This window comes from Geotrypetes seraphini, chromosome 2 (assembly GCF_902459505.1).
Source record: "Geotrypetes seraphini chromosome 2, aGeoSer1.1, whole genome shotgun sequence".
Lineage (NCBI taxonomy): Eukaryota > Metazoa > Chordata > Amphibia > Gymnophiona > Dermophiidae > Geotrypetes > Geotrypetes seraphini.
In genome coordinates this window covers 448,352,514-448,372,545 of record NC_047085.1, presented here as the reverse complement: position 1 = coordinate 448,372,545, position 20,032 = coordinate 448,352,514, and the positions used below count along the sequence as shown (strand labels likewise).

Here is a 20,032-nt window from a genome sequence, read left to right as displayed (position 1 = left end):
CCAACAGGTCCAGGACCTGTGCGGTAATCCTCTATCTACACCCCTCTATCCCTTTTTCCAGCAGGAAATTGTCCAATCCTTTCTTGAACCCCAGTACCATACTCTGCCCTATTACACCCTCTGGAAGTGCATTCCAGGTGTCCACCACATGTTGGGTAAAGAAAAACTTCCTAGCATTCATTTTGAATCTGTCCCCTTTCAACTTTTCCAAATGCCCTCTTGTTCTCTTATTTTTCGAAAGTTTGAAGAATCTGTCCCTCTCTACTCTCTCTATGCTCTTCATGATCTTGTAAGTCTCTATCATATCCCCTCTAAGTCTCCTCTTCTCCAGGGAAAAGAGTCCCAGTTTCTCCAATCTCTCAGCAAATGAAAGGTTTTCCATACCTTTTATCAGACGTGTCGCTCTCCTCTGAACACTCTCGAGTATCGCCATATCCTTCTTAAGGTACGGCGACCAATATTGGACGCAGCACTCCAGATGCAGACGCACCATCGCCCGATACAGCGGCAGGATAACTTCTTTCGTTCTGGTAGTAATACCCTTCTTGATTATACCTAGCATTCTATTCGCTCTCTTAGTGGCCGCTGCGCATTGTGTCATCAGCTTCATTGTCATGTCCACCATTACCCACAAGTCCCTTTCTTGGGTACTCTCCTTCAATAACATCCCTCCCATCGTATAGATCTACTTTTTTCCGATTCCGCAGATGGAACTTTCCAGTCAGCATCTGGCAGGTTGAAATCACCCAGCAACAATACCTCTCATTTCTTCCCCAGTTTTGGATATCTGCAACAAGATCTTCATCAACTTGCTGCTCTTGATTTGGAGGTCTTTAGACAACACCCACGTAGATAGAAGTTCCATCTTCTCTTTTCAAAGCTATCCATATCGCTGCTTCTTTTCCCCAAGCCCCCTGCATTTCAGTTGCTTGGATATCAGTCTTCACATAGAGAGCTACTCCTCCACCCTTTCGACCATCTCTGTCCTTTCTAATAAGATTATAGCCCGGTATGTTTGTAACCCATCCAAGGGAATCACTGAACCATGTTTCATGATACTCATTCTTTTCTATGCAAGTATTTATCAACTTGTATATTAAATTTATATGAATTAATAAAAAGAGTTTTAAAAATCCTCAAGGTTTAACCATTATTTGAAGTGTAATATGAATCAAACCTTTTCTTTTTCCGTAACCCTATTTTTTCCATTGTCATGATCTGTCCTCTCTCTTTAATCACTTTACTTCTTTTTTTTTCCCTGTAGTGTAACGACAAAAGCAATGTAACAAATGGCAGATGACCTAGAAAAGAAATCTCAAGAGCAATTATCAAATGTCTAGGAAACTAAGAAAAAGCCCAATACAGTGCATTAAAATTGATTATCATTTGCATTACAGACATGAATGAACACAGTTCTCGGAGTCACAGCATTTTTCTTATAAATGTCAAACAAGAAAACACTCAAACAGAACAGAAACTTAGTGGAAAGCTTTATTTGGTTGATTTGGCAGGTAGCGAAAAGGTGAGGTTTTCTGCTTTGTTTTTAGTACCCATTTGTTTGAAGCTTTGATAAGGTATCATTTCTCTTAATTAGTAAAGGCTATATGGATTATTTATACATATTCTTTTATATGTAGGTTAGTAAAACTGGAGCAGAAGGTTCGGTACTCGATGAAGCTAAGAATATCAATAAATCCTTGTCGGCACTTGGAAATGTCATTGCAGCTTTAGCAGAATGCAGTGTAAGTTAAGTCTAACTTTTCTTCTGAAGTATTTACTGAGAGACTGAAATATTTAACCATTAACGTGTGCATTTGTAGTCAATGTTAATGAAGAGTAAATTAGAGACATTCTCCTATGGATGGTAATGCAAAGGCATAACTACATCTTCCTGAAGTGTGGTTAAGGTTTTTGTTTGTTCAAGAAAAGGAAAGAAGAATTTTGCCTCAAAAATAACACAACACAGCAAAAAGAGGCAAAAGAAGTGTTGCAAAATCAACCACGTGGTTACTTTATTGTATCAAAGATTAAAAGTTCCTTAAAATAGGTAAAGTCTATAATATGATGTTCATCTGTGTAAAAGTTGAAACTTGGTTTAGGACACACCTAGATTGTCCCAAATAGGACCACAGTTTCGGTATCTGTTTGACACGCTTTTGCCTTCACAAAAACTTTCCCGCGCTGATATTGTTTACAATTTGTCTGCTGATTTGTGCAGTTTTATCTACGGCAGTGTACATTTATCACCTGATGAAGGCATCTACGGATGCCAAAACTGGGATCCTAGTTGGGACAATCTAGGTGTGTCCTAGACCGAGTTTTAACTTTTATATAGATGGACATCATATTATAGATTTTACCCATTTTAAGGAACTTTTAATCTTTGTTACAATAAAGTAACCATGTGGTTGATTTTGCAATATCTCTTTTGCCTCTTTTTGCTGTGTTAAGATTTTTTGTTGTAATGCATTTTAACGCTCACACTTTTTCACTGCACTTAACAGATAATGAGCTGTTTTTCTTACTTACTACCTTATTTGTACAAATTTTGCATTAACAGCATTGCAAGCTGGTTATCATGTGAACTGTAGGTGTTAATATGCATTAACATTTGTGATAATACACTTTAATGACACTGCCCCAAATTCTGGTGCAATAAATCAATGATAATGTAGAGTCGGGGTAGGTATATTAGTTACAGTAGATTGTGAGCCACTGGGACAGATAGAGAGAAATACTTGAATTCCTGAATGTAAACCACAAAATTTAGGCTATAAGTGATGTATAAATGCTAAAAATAGTGCTTTTCTTAGTCATAGTTGTCTCAGAATAGTATTTTCCTAAGAAACCACTTTTAACTTAAATGTACTTTACCAGAAATGTAGATTAAGTTTAATTGATTATTCTAGTGTTTTTAAACATTATCATGGCCATCTTTAAATAAATGTCACAAACAGTACAGGTATGTTGTGCTTTTGAAATAATCATGTGCATAAAATTTGAAAGCCTTGTATATAAAAATAATAAAATAAGGCTAGCCTGTTCTAGCACTACTTTGAATTTATTAAATTATATTGATTTTGAGTATGTAAGCATAATCTCTTTCATATAAATATATATTAACTTGAAGCTGTCTTATAGGCATATATTCCATATCGTGACAGTAAAATGACTAGAATTCTTCAAGATTCATTAGGAGGCAACTGTAGAACCACTATTGTAATTTGTTGCTCCCCATCGTCCTACAATGAGGCTGAAACAAAGTCCACACTGCTATTTGGTCAAAGGTTGGTAAAGACTTAAAGAATAGCAAAACACATTATTTCTACACCTTTCGTTCAATTTAACATGGTGGGGGGAGTTATCAATGTGGGCTACTGTTAAGATGTATTATTTGTGTTATTAACCCTAGTTATTAGTAACTAGATCTCATTGCATAAAATGGTATCTGTACTAAAATAACAAGTAACCTTTTATTTTACTACTAACTCATAACAGTAACACAAGTTGATAACTATGCCCCTTAGTTTATTATTTTATTACTTTCACAAATTACAGTAACTACTTTGATAATGGGAATTAATTTTTTAGGAGGGGTGGAGGAAGAGGCAATTTTCTTTTATATTGAGCATCTAGGTCAATCTGAGCCTTTGCAGGTACCTGGGATTTTTTTCTCTTATTTATATCCTTTCATAACTTGCCCCATCATTGTCATGAAATTCTTCATTTGAAGGCCACTCACCAGGACCACATCGATAACCCTGTGACTAAGGTCCCTAAATCTAGCCCCTCTCCCCCCAGCTCCACTTTCTCACAAATGAGGTTATGAACTTCATCTACCCAGCTGATTTGGAATTTATGCACAGATCCTCAGCACTGTGCCACCAGAGGGGTCTGGAATGTTTATATTTTTAATATTTAATGGATAATAATACTGTACTTAATAATCCCAATGCTGATTTCATTATACAATACTATATAATTCTTTTCAGTAGTAGTGTTGCAGAGGGCCCTGATTGCAATGCCTTGTCTGGGTTTTTTTCATATTTTAGTCAGTGGGGCCTGGTGATGCTGTGTGTAGAGGAGAGTCATGGTTACTATTAAGAGTGGCCAAATTTAGAACGCATAATAGGAGTCTGATACGAGTCTTGCTTGTATGAGTGCTGTCCTAAGGATTGTTAAATGGTCAGACTACATATAGTGGGAATGTTAAATGAAGGAAAGACTCCTGGTAGTTGAGAATGAAGAATTTTATAGCTGTGAGATGGAATTAAAAAGAGAGAAGGAACACATGGCCAAAAAATTTAAAAAACCCAAAATACTTTACTTTGAGTATTAGGAATAATAGGCAAAGGTTGAGGCGGATTGGTAGGCTAATGTTAATTCTTTGTTCTCTTGATTATAAACTGTGCAAAGGATTCTTTGGACTTTTTCAAAGTTTGGTTTTCAGTAAAAAAACTGAAAATTTTTAATACAGAAAGTCTAAAGCTATGCCTGAAATTTTAATACATGTATCTGACTTAATTTAAACTTAGGATAGGCTGTTATGAAGTTTTATCTTATGTTTCTACCTAGCATATCTGAAATGTGTTGCAACAAAAATGTTACAGTTTTGTGAATGACACGTACATTTTTCCCAGTGGCGACTTAGAAGAATGTACAGTATTTCCTAAAGTTTTTTTTATTTAATTACTCTAGAGCGAAGACCATTAAGAATACTGTTTGTGTCAATGTGGAGCTTACAGCTGAACAATGGAAGAAGAAATATGAAAAGGAAAAAGAGAAAAATAAGACTCTGCGGAACACTATACAATGGCTGGAAAATGAGCTCAACAGATGGCGCAGTGGTAACAGGATATTAAAGTTTATGGGTTGTACTTGTTGCATGATCTAGTACAAATAGATAAGGCTATAGTGCTCTAACAATCTGTGCCATAGAAATTAAGACTTTCAGCTATTTGTATTCTATTCAGTTTGACCCCAATTATATTATTCACATTCGGAATATTTGTATTCTATTCAGTTTGGCCTCAAGTATATTATTCACATTCAGCCGAATAGTGATTTAAATTCAAATATGACTAATCTAGGGCTCTATTATTCTAAATCCTGCTGAATTGAACACTTGAACTCTGATTTCACATTGTTTCTTTTATTATTATATTAAAGCTCAATGCCCATTATTTGTATTTGACCACATAGAAAAATATGCTGTTTGGTACAGCTCTAAAGAAATCTCTTTGCGAAATACTTTCTTAGGCTTCTATGGTTGGCATCATGATTGTTTCAGTTATCTAGATCTTATCTCATCTGAATAAGTGGAACAGACATTTCAGCCATCATGCTGTAGCTTCTTCGGGGTATGCTGTGAGGTCTCTGTGTTGTCTTTACTTGTAGGACTAGGGGACACACAATGAAGCTACTACAAGAGTAGTAAATTTAAAACAAACTGCAGAAAATATTTTTTCACTCAATGTGTAATTAAACTCTGGAATTCGTTGCTGGAGAATATGGTGAAAACAGCTAGTTTAGCAGGGGTTAAACAAGGTTTGCATAATTTCCTAAAAGAAAACCATTATTAAAATGGACTTGGGAAAATTCACTGCTTATTCTGAACTAGCAGCATAAAATCTGTTTTACCCTTTTGGGAACTTGTCAGGGTACTTATGACATGGATTGGCCATTGTTAAAAATAGGATATTGGGTTTGATGGTCTTTTGACCTGTCCCAATATTGGCAATGCTTATATTATCCCAGGACAAGCAGGCAGCATATTCTTAACGTATGGGTGACGTCACCGACGGAGCCCCGGTACGGACACTTTTTACTAGAAAGTTCTAGTTGGCCGCACCGCGCATGCGTGAGTGCCTTCCCGCCCGATGGAGGAGTGCGTGGTCCCCAGTTTCTTCGTTTCCGCGGAGCGAAGAAGTCCCATGTGGTTTCAACGGCCGTTGAAAACATCCTTTTTGCCTTCCGCTCGCGTTTTTTTTTTCTCGTTTTTTCTCTTTTTCCCACTTCGGGTTCTCTTTTTTCTTCAAATTAAAAAAAAAAAAATCTCTCGATTTTCTCGATTTTTGAAACCGGCCCCAGCGGGGCCTTTTGTCACCATACAGGCCTCCGGTTTTGATTTTGCGGAGGCCGTGTTTCCCTTCATGCCCCCGCAACCGGGCTTTAAGAAGTGCCAGCGGTGTGCACACCCGATCTCCCTCACTGACCCACACAATTGGTGCCTACAGTGTTTGGGTCCAAAGCATCGGGCTGACACCTGCACCCGCTGTGCCACTCTTAAGAAACGTACTTTAAAGAATCGGCAGATCCAGCAGAACATCCTTTTCGGTACCAGATCTGCTATGGAGCCTGCCGCGACATCGACGGTACCGCAAAAGACGGCACCGACTACTTCGACGACGCCCGATCCTTCCTCGGGGTCACTGGCACCAGGTAAGCCGGCTAAGAAGCCTTCCACCTCCCTTGAGCGCCCACCTGCCACAGTGGCGACGCCGGTCCTCCCGGCCTCACGCCGACCCCGCAAACGCTCCGCCCCGATCTCGGTGAGTGCCTCGTCATCGGCCTCCTCATCGCCGGGGCGTGGAGCAGCACCTATGGAACCAAAAAAGAAAAAAGCGGTACCGGTGCCACCCCTGGATGACCGCATCGTGGCCATACTCCAAGACAAAGTGCAGGAACAGCTGCAGCACCAACTCCAGAACCTGTTACCGACCCTTTTGGCACCACTCCTTTTGGTACCAGACCGGCCCGAGCTTCGCACCGTCCCATCGGTGTCCACTCCCTCGGTGCCACTCAACACTTCTATGCCAGTCCTCTCAGCTGAACCACTCCGTGCTCATCCTGTAGTTCAGACCCACGCTGCAGCCGATCCTCCTCGGGACCAGGAAGGGCACCGGTCTCCCAGGGACCGAGACCGGCACCGCTCTTCCCGGGACCGGGATCAGCACCGGTCTTCCTCTCCCGGTACCGTCTCAATGCGCTCTGGCAAGTCTCTTTCTAAGACCCACCACACCGAGCCTTCCATCCCGATATCTCGGCGTGCGCACACTGATATCAGAGACCCGGACTTATGGGAAGAATCCCCACCCGGTACCAAGGAGGACGCATCGTCCACAGACGAGGAACCCTCAGCGCCCAATACCACTTCTAAGCCTGAGCAATCCTCTTTCACCAGGTTCCTCAGGGAGATGTCGGCGGCTCTTTCTATTCCTTTAGAGTCCGACTCTAAAAAATCCCAGGCCTTTCTGGATGCCTTAGACTTTGAACAACCTCCCAAAGAATTCCTCAAGTTACCCGTCCATGACATACTGCGGGAAACTTTTTATAAAAATTGGGAGAATCCACTCACTGTCCCCGGAGCTCCTCGTAAGCTTGACAGCCTATACAGGGTCATCCCAATTCCGGGTTTTGACAAACCTCAATTGCCCCATGAGTCTCTCCTAGTTGAGTCTACATTAAAGAAAACTCAGGGCTCCAGTGTTTATGCCTCCACCCCTCCTGGCAGAGAAGGCAAAACGATGGATAAGTTTGGCAAAAGCCTTTATCAAAATGCAATGCTAGCCAACAGGGCGAATAATTACACATTTCACTTCTCATTTTATATGAAGCATCTCGTACAGCAACTATCCGCCCTTCAAAAATACATCCCTGAACGCAAAGTTCCACTCTTTCAACAACAAATTTCCAGCCTCCTTCAACTGCGGAAATTCATGGTGTGCTCTATTTATGATTCATTTGAGCTGACCTCCCGAGCGTCTGCCATAGCTGTTGCCATGCGGCGTCTGGCCTGGTTGAGGGTATCTGATCTTGACATCAACCACCAAGACCGCCTAGCTAACGCACCCTGTCTTGGGGATGAACTTTTTGGGGAGTCCCTGGATTCAACCACCCAGAAACTCTCAGCACATGAGACCAGATGGGACACTCTGGTGAAACCTAAAAAGAAGGCTCCTCCTGCTCGCCCTTATAGACCACAGTTCTCTTACCAGCGCAGGTTCTCGGCCAGGCCTCTCAACCCGCCCCAACAGCAGCCTCACAGACCTCGTCAACAACAACACACTCAGGCTTGCTCTCAATCTCACCAACCTGCCAAGTCAAAACCATCTCAGCCCTTTTGACTCCTTTCTCCAGGACATAGCCAGTCTCCCACCATCATTACCTCTTCCTCAACCAATCGGAGGACGTCTCCAACTCTTCCTCAACCGTTGGGAGGTCATCACATCAGACCTGTGGGTCCTCAACATCATTCGCCACGGCTACTCTCTCAACTTCCAGACTCTTCCACCAGACAATCCTCCAATAGAGTCTGCGTCTCACTCCTCCCAGTCCCCTCTCCTCCTAAGGGAGGTCCAATCCCTCCTTCTTCTCAATGTCATCGAAGAGGTTCCCACAGACCAAAGGGGTCAGGGATTCTACTCCCGCTACTTCCTGGTTCCCAAGAAGACAGGAGACCTTCGTCCCATCCTCGATCTCCGGGACCTCAACAAGTGTCTGGTCAAGGAAAGGTTCAGAATGCTCTCCCTGGCCACGCTGTATCCTCTTCTCTCTCAACACAACTGGCTATGTTCCCTGGACCTCAAAGAGGCCTACACTCGCATTCCAATCCATCTGAATTCACGTCGCTACCTCCGATTTCAGATACAGCACCGCCACTATCAGTACAAGTGCTACCCTTTGGCCTCGCATCATCGCCCAGGGTGTTCACCAAGTGCCTTATTGTGGTGGCGGCCTTTCTCAGGTCTCACAACCTCCAGGTGTTCCCCTACTTGGACGATTGGTTGGTAAAAGCACCTACGTCTCCACTTGTGCTACAAGCCACTCAACACACCATCTCTTTCCTCCATCTCCTGGGGTTCGAGATCAACTACCCCAAGTCGCACCTGCTTCCCACACAGCGACTTCAGTTCATTGGCGCAGTTCTCAACACCACTCTGATGAGGGCGTTTCTTCCCTCCAACCGGCATCGGACCCTGCTCCACCTCTGTCGGCAGGTACTCCTTCATCATTCCATCCCAGCTCGGCAGATGATGGTCCTTCTGGGCCATATGGCCTCGACGGTCCATGTGCTTCCTCTGGCGCGACTCCACCTCAGGACACCTCAATGGACTCTAGCCAACCAATGGTCACAGACCACGGATCCTCTTTCTCATCCCATCTCTGTGACATCGTCTCTTCAGCGATCTCTTCAATGGTGGTTGAACTCCTCCAATCTTTCCAGGGGTCTACTCTTTCATCTACCCCCTCACTCCATGATCAAAACCACAGATGCCTCCCCCTATGCGTGGGGAGCTCACCTGGGAGAACTTCGCACTCAGGGACTCTGGACCCCTCAGGAGCGTCAACATCACATCAATTTCCTGGAACTCAGGGCCATGTTCTATGCCCTCAAGGCTTTCCAGCACCTTCTCTACCCTCAGGTTCTTCTCCTGTGCACAGACAACCAAGTCGCCATGTACTACATAAACAAGCAAGGCGGCACCGGATCTCCCCTCCTCTGTCAGGAGGCCATCCGCATCTGGACCTGGGCCATGGCCCACAGTCTCTTCCTCAAGGCTGTCTATATCCAGGGCGAACAGAACTCCCTGGCCGACAATCTCAGCCGCATCCTTCAACCTCACGAGTGGACTCTGGATCCTCCCACACTCCGCTCCATCTTTGCTCGGTGGGGCACTCCTCAGGTGGACCTCTTTGCAGCTCCTCACAACCATCAACTGCCCCTTTTCTGTTCCAGACTCTTCTCTCCTCATCGTCTGGCCCCGGATGCGTTCCTGCTCAACTGAACGGATCGCTTCCTCTATGCCTTTCCTCCTCTACCTCTGATGTTGCGGACGTTATTCAAACTCCGCAGGGACAGAGCCACCATGATTTTCATCGCTCCTCGGTGGCCTCGCCAACACTGGTTCTCCCTCCTGCTCCAGCTCAGCTCCAGGGAGCCCATTCCTCTTCCTGTGTCTCCTACTCTACTTACACAGCAGCATCAGTCTCTACTACATCCCAATCTGTCCTCGCTCCACCTGACAGCTTGGTTTCTCTCGGGCTGACCTCTCCAGAGAATCTGTCTCAGCCTGTCCGTCGTATTTTGGATGCCTCCAGGAAACCAGCCACCCTCCAATGTTACCATCAGAAGTGGACCAGGTTCTCCTCTTGGTGTCTACTGCATCACCACGATCCCACCTCGCTGGCGGTGGAAACTGTACTGGACTATTTGCTCTCTCTGTCCGACGCTGGCCTCAAGTCTACCTCAATCCGAGTCCACCTCAGTGCCATCACTGCGTTTCATGAGCCTATCCTCGGAAAACCTCTCACGGCTCACCCACTGGTTTCCCGGTTCATGAGAGGCCTCTTCAATGTCAAACCACCGCTGAAGCCTCCTCCAGTCGTCTGGGACCTGAATGTGGTTTTATCCGCCCTCATGAAACCTCCCTTTGAGCCTCTTGCCTCAAATTCACTCAAATTCCTTACATGGAAAGTGCTTTTCCTCATTGCCATCACCTCTGCCAGGAGGGTTAGTGAGCTGCATGCACTGGTTGCCGACCCACCTTTCACTGTTTTTCACCATGACGAGGTGGTTCTGCGTACCCATCCGAAATTCCTCCCCAAGGTGGTCTCGGACTTTCATCTCAACCAGTCCATTGTGTTGCCTGTCTTTTTCCCTAAACCCCATTCTCATCCTGGGGAACAGGCATTGCACACGCTGGACTGTAAGCGTGCCCTTGCTTACTACCTTGACCGTACCAGGGCTCACCGCTTGTCTCCTCAGCTCTTTTTGTCCTTCGACCCTAACCGCCTAGGTCGTCCTGTCTCTAAACGGACGCTTTCCAACTGGCTTGCTGCCTGCATTGCGTTCTGTTATGCTCAGGCCGGTCTCTCACTGGAAGGTGCTGTCACGGCCCACAGGGTTAGAGCTATGGCTACTTCTGTGGCTTTCCTCCGTTCCACGCCCATCGAGGAAATCTGCAAGGCTACCACTTGGTCCTCAGTTCACACATTCACTACTCACTACTGTCTGGATACCTTCTCCAGACGGGATGGGCACTTCGGCCAATCTGTGTTACACAATTTATTTTCCTAATGGCCAACCATCCCTCCTCCCTCTCTGTTAGCTTGGAGGTCACCCATACGTTAAGAATGTGCTGCCTGCTTGTCCTGGGATAAAGCACAGTTACTTAACGTAACAGGTGTTATCCAGGGACAGCAGGCAGATATTCTTACGACCCACCCTCCTCCCCGGGTTGGCTTCTTAGCTGGCTTATCTTAACTGGGGACCACGCACTCCTCCGTCGGGCGGGAAGGCACTCACGCATGCGCGGTGCGGCCAACTAGAACTTTCTAGTAAAAAGTGTCCGTACCGGGGCTCCGTCGGTGACGTCACCCATACGTTAAGAATATCTGCCTGCTGTCCCTGGATAACACCTGTTACGGTAAGTAACTGTGCTTTCTTAACATTCTTATGAGTTCTCAAACCTGATTGGCTGGGGATTGAGGTGGGTAGTTTCTGAAGGAAGATTTCCCACAAAATCCCACTATCATCTCGCCACAAAATGAGGTGTCCTAAGTATACTAGTAAACTGAGCACTAAGAGATTGCAATCCAGACAATCTTCAGAAAGAAAAGGATATCTTCCAGGACACATTCTTGGCTAATAACTATAACAGAAGTGCCACTTCTCAAGCACTAAAATGTCTCGATGATCCAATCCACAAAATCAACAACAGTCAACAACCCTGCAACAAAACAAAAACCTATAATACTTGCCTATGTCCAAGGAGTGACAAATCACATAGGAAAACTTCTAAAGAAGAATAACTTCAAAACAGCCTACAGTGCAACACAGAAACTAGCACCACACTTGAATACAGTGGTGCCTCGCATAACGGACGCCTCGCACAGCGAACGCTGCGCACAACGAACTTCTTGTCTTGATTCGTACAACGGACTTCGTTTCACACAACGAAGTCGCCCGAGCTGCATCGTTCAGTGGCGCTACATATTTTAAACCTCCCCCCGCCGCCACCGCATATTTTTAAACCTCCCCCCCCCCGCCGCCTGGGCCTGCGCTGATCTCTGAATGGCTGCAGTCAGCTCTCGCGGGACTCACAAGAACTAACTGCAGCCAGCTCTCGCGGGACTCACAAGAACTAACTGCAGCCAGCTCTCGCGGGACTCACAAGAACTAACTGCAGCCAGCTCTCGCGGGACTCACAAGAACTAACTGCAGCCATTCGGAGATCGGCATGGGCCCACACAGGCGTGCAGAGGAATTGCTCCTGATCTCTGCGCTTCTGGCCTGTACGCCACTGGCTGGGAAAGATGGGAGGAATTAAAAAAGGTACTGGGGAGTATGTGGGGGGTGATTATAATACACAGCAAGGATCAACAAAACCCCTGTCTCCCCTCCCCTTCACATATATCCCCTCTATATCATGCTAACAGCTCTAACAAGATAAATTTATCTTTTTTTATGTCATCTTAGCATATTTTATGCTATAGAACGAATTATTTTTTTTTACATGTATTGTTATGGGAAAACGCGTTTCACATAACGAACTTTTCGCATAACAAACTTGCTCCTGGAACAAATTAAGTTCGTTGTGTGAGGCACCACTGTATATGAAAGAAAGGCTACCTTTGCCCCCAACCTCTGGAGTGTTTGAAATATCATGGAGTTGTAGCCTATTGTACATTGCCAAAATGGGTGTACTGTAGAGAAAAGGCTACAAGAACTCTGCAGCATGGAAAATCAGCTGTAGCCTTTCATGCTAAGGCAACTGGTCAAACAATTAGATTTGAGGACTCAGAAATCTAGGGAAAGAAGATTGTTGGTGTCTGACAAGAATCAAAGAGACGATAGAGATAGCAAGATACCATAATTTAGCACAAAAGGACTTCTGCTGAGGACAAACATCTTCTTCCATTCTTCCCCATATCCCCACTTCTGTTTTACTAACATTAAGTTTCAGTGCATGTAAATTCATCTACGCCACAATATTCTGCATGCAGATATTAATAAGAATGTTGACTTTATGTACAGAGTCCAGAGGGCTCCAGGATTTGTAAAACAGCAACATCATCACATTCCATGGTTGTCAAATCCACTCTTAAAAGAGCCAAAAGTTCCAAGAATCACTTATCTTCTGGAAAGGAGGTTCAGACAGATCAGACATTGGAATCTTTTGGAGGAAAAAACTGTGTCAAAATGCTATTGGGATTGGTGACTTCAGACTCTCCTGACTGAGAGCCTTAGTCTTAAGACATAAGTTGCCATTCCATTTAATTGAAAAAACTGGAATAGATTAAATTACAGTTTTTGGTGGAATTCACTGTGTCATATGTATAAGATGGAAAGAATGTTAGCGTTGCAGAAAGGAAATTTTAATAAATTTCAGGAGGTTTGGAGACCATTAATAGAGTATTGTAATGATTGAATAATCATTTTTCCCCAGCTGATATAATTGTACAGGGATGGGGGGGAGGAAGTTTAATTATAGATTGATGGGTTGGATTAATAAAGAACAATATATATATGTAATCACATGTGTAAAATAGGGTTGGGAGGGAGGGATTTATTTTTATTTTTAATTGTGAAATTACTAAGAATAGATATCAAGTGATATTGTATAAGTTTTACTGTTAACATCTGTTGCACTTGTTGTTAGATGAAAAAATGAATAAAGAATATTTAAAAAAAAAAAAGACATGATGTATAGGAAAAAGCTCACTGAAATGCTGTATCATGGAGAGATATTTCTGGGAGATAAGGTACATTCTCAAGATACTTTCAAGACCCTATCCAGGCCCAATCCAACCGCCTCTTCCATGAAGGCAAAACAGAGATCCTGTCATACTCCTAGGCGTAGGTATCCTCCTGCTTCTCCCTATCTAGACAGGGTTCTTGCTATGGTTCTAGATAACAGATGAATGAATAGTTCAAACTTGAATCACATCCAAAATCAGGGACAGGATTTTGACTGCCTCCATGAGAACATAGCATCAGTCCTTTACTCTTTGAAATCTTGCCAGGTACTTATGACCTGGGTTGGTCACTGTTGAAAACAGGATATTGAGCTTGATGGACCTTTAGTCTGTTCTTATACACATTCTGGACCACTTTTTTGTTGGAGGGAGGTTTTTATTGCAAATAGATGGCTCCTTAAAACCTCACTTTTTCTATCCACTATTTTCTAAGTGATGTCAAATCATAAATATGATAGTTTCTATTAAGGGTTCTGTTTTATAGGTGGAAAAAAGCCTCTATTAGGGGTTCTGTTTTATAGGTGGAAAAAAGCCTCACCAGCTGGCATCTGTATGTGATCATTCACAATGCTCCTGATTTAATCATTGGCAAAAACCACCTTCCTTCTTGTTTAAAATAACCATATTTAGCTCAGACTTTCCTTTCATTTAATCTCTGTTTTTTTACTTTTCTTTATTATCTTTTTTATTTTATATATCACTTTTCTTTTAGGAAGGTTGTATATCAAATCTCAATCGTCCCCATGTATATCAAAATTCATTGTCTTTGATATTCAATTACACTAGATGAGACGACACTTTCATACGAGAAACATTTTCAAATAGAGAAGAAACGGGAAGTATTTTACTTAACTTAAACACTGTCCTTTTCTTTCGCTATATAATCAGTATTTTCAAAGTTCCTTTTCACCCGTCCTCATTTTTTATTTAATGTCATAAGCCACTTCTTTTTCTCCACCAACACGGCCAGCATTTCGCGATGTTCATTATATAACTGCTGCCTCAGGGTATATTCTCAGTAGAACAACATTTGTCCAAACTTTCCGGGTAAATTTTCAAACTGCAAACGTGTGCAGGAAACATTAGGCTTCTAGAAAAGTGCTTCTCGTGCCACGCTGTGTTGGTGAAGTTGCTCATAGATGAGGATTTCAGTCCTGTGGACACTGAAGAACAGCTACCACAGGTAAGTAACTTTTTATCTGAAAGAGTTATTTTTATCTCTGAAGTATAGTTAGAGAACTTTTACACCCTAGTGCATTTACTTTACATGAAGTGAGAGTTCACTGAATTGAATGGTTTATTTGAATACCATACTGTTTTAAAAGTGTTGAGTCCTAAATGGAAATGGTTTTCAATTTTATGCTTTGTAGCTGTAGTTACTGCACTGTATTATATATTTACTTATTAGTCATTTTCTGTTATTTAATATTTTTGTACATCATTTAGGAGTAGTTGGAAGGTTGAAAAAAATCTTTTATTTGTCTCTATAGGGTGCATGGTACTACTTGGCGGTAAGATCTTTTATTGCAAGAAGAATGTATTCATGCAGACCTCTTCTTACAGGGGAAACGGTGCCTGTTGAGGAACGGTTTGATAAAGAGAAAGCTAACTTGGAAGCTTTTGCTGTGGATAATGTGATCACCAATGATAAACCAACAGCACCAATTGGGGTTAATTTTACTGATGCTGAGAGAAGAAAGTTCGAAGAAGAAGTTGCTAAACTGTATAAACAGCTTGATGATAAGGTATGTGGTCAAGCTTATTAATTTAAAGGGATGTCTGAGGAGAATGAAAATCTGGCACTGGCCAACAAGGTCATGCAAATCTTCATAATTGTAATTGTAGTGATTAAACTGCAGCATCAAGTGAGACATGACTTTTGCAGTTTTCAGAAAGTGAAGCAGGTGAAGGTACAGGAAACTTCAGGGGTAAGGATATATGATTCATCTTTGCTCATTCCCATGGACTCAGCTTATGGCCTCTCTATTCCAAAATCTGAATGTTTTGTGATGTGTGAGATCTGAGTATTATGTCCCATAGTGTGTGGCAGAATATGAGAGAGGTGTAAATGGAAAGAAGTATGAAAAGGTACTGTAGGGTAGGTTAATAGAAATTATATTCTAGAAAAATTAAGGAAAGAGTAGAAATCCAGGCTATGAAATCATACTGTCTGAATGCTAACATTCATCCAAAGCTGGTTGATGGGGTACAGCACAAAATCTTGATGTTTGCAGATGTTGACATGATATCTAATCTAATCTAATCCTTAGGTTTGTATACCGCATCATCTCCACGTTCGTAGAGCTCGACGCGGTTTACAGTAGGAGAAATAGGAAGGAACTACAACAGAGGGTTAGAGGTAGAGGCTTCAGGATTCTATTTGGGAGTTGTTAACTGAGTTGGAATCGATTTGGGTTTTGTTTTGTTTTTTTAAACCAAATTCACTGATTTGTCGGTCCCCTTTCTATAGAAACCCATTCGGCCTTTTCCTCTGCCACCAGAGTCCTTCCATCTAATGTAACTTCCGGTTTTGCGAAACTGGAAGTTACATCAGAAGAAAGGACTTCCTAATCTTCCTAAGCTTTGTCACTGCTAAACTTTGCTTATGCAAATGACTCGCGGCTTGCTGTTTGGGGCGAAGCTGCTGAGCCTGCAGGGACACTGGGGGAATAGCTTTGTATTATCAGCTCTGCCTTTTGGCTTGACAAAGGCTCGTACTGTCCCCAAGGTGACTGTGGTCGTGTCAATCCACTTACGGAAAATGAAGATGGGGCTGCAGGTACATCCCTATTTGAGCGACTGGCTGATTAGAGCCACCTCGTTCTTCAAGGGTCAGCGCAGGGTAGATCAGATGATCCAGGTCCTGGAGGAGCTGGTTTGGAATGTGTATTACAGGAACAACTATTTGATACCATCGCAGTCCCTAGAATACACAGCAGTGGGCCGCGTCTGTCGTCCAGAAGCAGGCAGACTGAAGTTGTGCTCTCAGATTTCTTGTCTCCTAAACAAGACAGCTCCATCAGCAGACTGAAGTTGTGTTTTCAGATTTCTTGTCTCCTAGACAAGACAGCTCCATCAGCATGGGACTATCTTCATGTATTGAGATCCATGGAGGTCACAATAGATATGGTGCCTTGGACAAGGGCGCACATTTACCCTCTCCAGCATGCTTTGCTCTCGCACTGGGCTCCTCAGATAGACATGTTTCAGACAAGTCTTCTCTAGCCTCTGGAGTCTGGGCCAGCATGACTTGGTGGCTTATTCCGCATTCTCTCTCCAGGGGTATGCTGCTGTGGATTGCTTCCAGGTGGTTGTGGCGACAGATGATGGTCTGCTGGGCTGGGAGGGCATTGATCGCTCTCCCAACAGAATTGGTCAATCATCTGGTTGGTACTGAAGGCCATTTGTTTGGCTCTGGTGAAATTGCAGAGGACTCTGGAGGGCCAAGCAGTCAGAGTCTTCTCCGATAATGTGTCAGCTGTAGCATATGTCATTCACCAGTGAGGAACTCCCAAGTGCATCTCTGGCTCAGGAAACCTGCCTGCTCTTTCCTTGGGTGGAGCGTCAACTCCAGGTGCATCAAGCAAGAGCACTAATGTCTATTTTCAGTTTTTATTCAGTTGTTATCCATCAGGTTATTTTGTTCTGATATGCGTTAAGACCCCTGAGGAAGTAGTGTTTCTTCGAAACACGGACCGTGTCGGATCCTGTCTTATCAGTCCTTTTGGAAACAAAATGATTTATGTTTCTTATAATTATTTAATAAAGTCTTGGCGTCCTGTACATCATCACTACATTTTCTGTTTTTTGTTCTTCGTCTCGATATTTTACTGTAGTCGAGTTGGATCTTTTGTTAGTAGTATCCAGAATCATGACACATGTACAATGTTACAAAACTTGTAAGAGGTTAAAAATAAAATACTCTCACTTTATATTTCTTGTATTAGTGTGGTAGAACAATTTTTATTTCTGCATCTTAACAATGTCTATAAGAATTGGCAAGTCAAAGGCTTTTTTAATATATATATTTTACTTCAGGATGAAGAAATTAATCAGCAGAGCCAGCTGGTAGAAAAACTGAAGCAGCAAATGTTAGATCAAGAAGAGGTAAGTTGTACTCTAAAGATATTCGTAGAAACCCTCATCTTGGTTTTTATGTTCAGTGTCTGACTTGAAAGAAGGAGCAAAATAAAGTTGAGGATTAAAAAAAATATACATAACTTTTTAAACATTATATAGGACTTTTATTAAAATAGTGTCTATACACAAGCAAAGTCATTGTTGGGTCAGAGGATCTAGAATGACAGCTCAGTGCTTAGTATTCTGTGTTTCTTGATGAGAGCTTTAGCAGTATTTCCAATCTCAAGTAGCTGTTTCTTGACTCATCTAGTTTGGAAGTCTTGTAAGCACTGGAATGTAGAGAGTATTCAATCGGTTGATTTATGATACCTGATGGAAGTACCTCTCTAAGGACTGTAGTTCTGCCTTTGAATAGGTAAGATGAGTGTAGTGCTCATTCCATAGAAAATATTATATTTTTGAGATTTCTAGCAACTATTTAAATTTTGAAAGAAACTGGATAAGAGTCCTTGCAGAGAAGTATAAGCAAAATTGAAATGCAGCCTGAAACAGCATTGAGCTACCAATCTGGAGTATCCCTGAGACCTATGAATGAGGGAACAATGAGTAATGTCACCTCTGAAGGCCAACAAGCAAATAGCGGTAGAAAATTATATGCTTCTAAAAGGGATCTTTATTAACAAATAAACTTGACGCTGTTAGCGTTTTAGTACTCAAAAAAGCACCTTCCTCAGGAGTCTACAAGCAAAGCAAAACAAAAATATTTAAGATTATATTAAAGTTATACCTAAAAAAAATGTAAAAGAATACTAAATTCCTCTGAAAATACATATAAGGAGTATAAAGCAATATAGATCACAAATACATATATTAAATACACACACAAAGTGCATATAAAAGAGTACACAGACTACAAAACCTTCAAAAAAGAAACAAAAACCCTATTCTTCAAAAAATACATAAAACCAATACAACACAACAAAACATGTTCTGAACTCCTCCTGCAATACCAACTACTCCTTAGCAAATTAGAAAATGTTCAAACTATTCCCTAAGTACTTCTTAATATCTTAACAATATGTACTTCTTAATATCTTAACAATTCTTATATAATCCTCCTTGAACCACAAGGTAAAGGCGGAACAGAAATCACTAATGTAATGTAATAAGAAGTCGCACATTGCAAAAGACAGAACATAGAGATAAAAAATCAAGATGAACAAGAATGATAAATAATAAAGACCCCACCATGTGTGAAAATAGTTTTATGGGTGTGTGAAAAATATTTAATACAGCAAGATTATCCTAAAATTGGACATTATTCACCTTTGTGTTAGAGAGTCAACATATTACAAATGTGTCCATTTTGAAAAAAACATAATTAGCTAGGGTTATGCAACTGAACCTGCAAGTTGCTTGTAGAATGCTGTCAATCATCCTTTGAACTCTACCTCCTTCCCATGGAGATGCTCCTGCCCTCTCAGTTTTTTTCTGCTTTCAGGTTGCTCAGAAATGTTCTGCTCTGCTGTTCAGTTTTATTATTTTGGGATATTTTTTCTAAGAGTTTGGTTGGAGGTTCAGTGCCCTGTCCTCTGCCTGGGAGACGACGCAGTCTCGCACTACGGAAGTCAGCTGCTAGCAGGTTCAGCCCCCTAGCTAGCCAGCCTGCTTTTGTGTTTTTTGAGCTCAAGGGCAGTCCCTTAAGTAGCTGCTTGCATCCCTGGTTTACCAGGAGTTTGAGCGCAGGCTGTTTGGCTCCATCCCGGCTTGGCTGGGTTTAATAGTGGGTCAGCTACACAGTCCTCTCCCTCTTCACAGCGTGAAGACTTGATCAGACTGACAGCCCAAAGACCAAGTTTGTCCTGCGAACCTCTGAGGCTAAGTTCTTCTCCATTTGTCCCAGCTGCATTCCTAAGCTGAAGAAGGCAGGCACATGACACAGTAAGTAAGGCTATTAAAGTATAAGGGGATAATTGGGTGTGTGGGGAGTTGATTCTTCAAAAGTGAAATTTAAAGGTTTCTGCAGCCAGATCCTTGGTCCCTCATCTTTAAAACCCCTTTCCTTGCAATTTTTGGTCTTCCAGGAAGTCCCCATGAGCCATTTTTGGCATGATTTTAACGGCAGTGGCCATCTTGGATTTTAAATGATCTTTGTTCTAAAGCCTTCATGTGCCTCAAAACCCCTCTTTGC

The 20,032-nt window shown here is 42.4% G+C and overlaps 1 protein-coding gene across 1 annotated transcript in view; it reads left to right on the top strand.

Annotated features, from left to right (window-relative positions):
- KIF5B (kinesin family member 5B) overlaps positions 1–20,032 on the top strand; it is a 195,222-nt gene that overhangs the window by 73,494 nt on the left and 101,696 nt on the right. The window contains exons 8-13 of the mRNA XM_033931498.1: positions 1,398–1,522; positions 1,638–1,742; positions 3,142–3,287; positions 4,699–4,847; positions 15,325–15,506; positions 17,800–17,868. Coding sequence (XP_033787389.1) covers positions 1,398–1,522; positions 1,638–1,742; positions 3,142–3,287; positions 4,699–4,847; positions 15,325–15,506; positions 17,800–17,868 — 776 coding nt within the window. The remainder of the gene's footprint in view (positions 1–1,397; positions 1,523–1,637; positions 1,743–3,141; positions 3,288–4,698; positions 4,848–15,324; positions 15,507–17,799; positions 17,869–20,032) is intronic.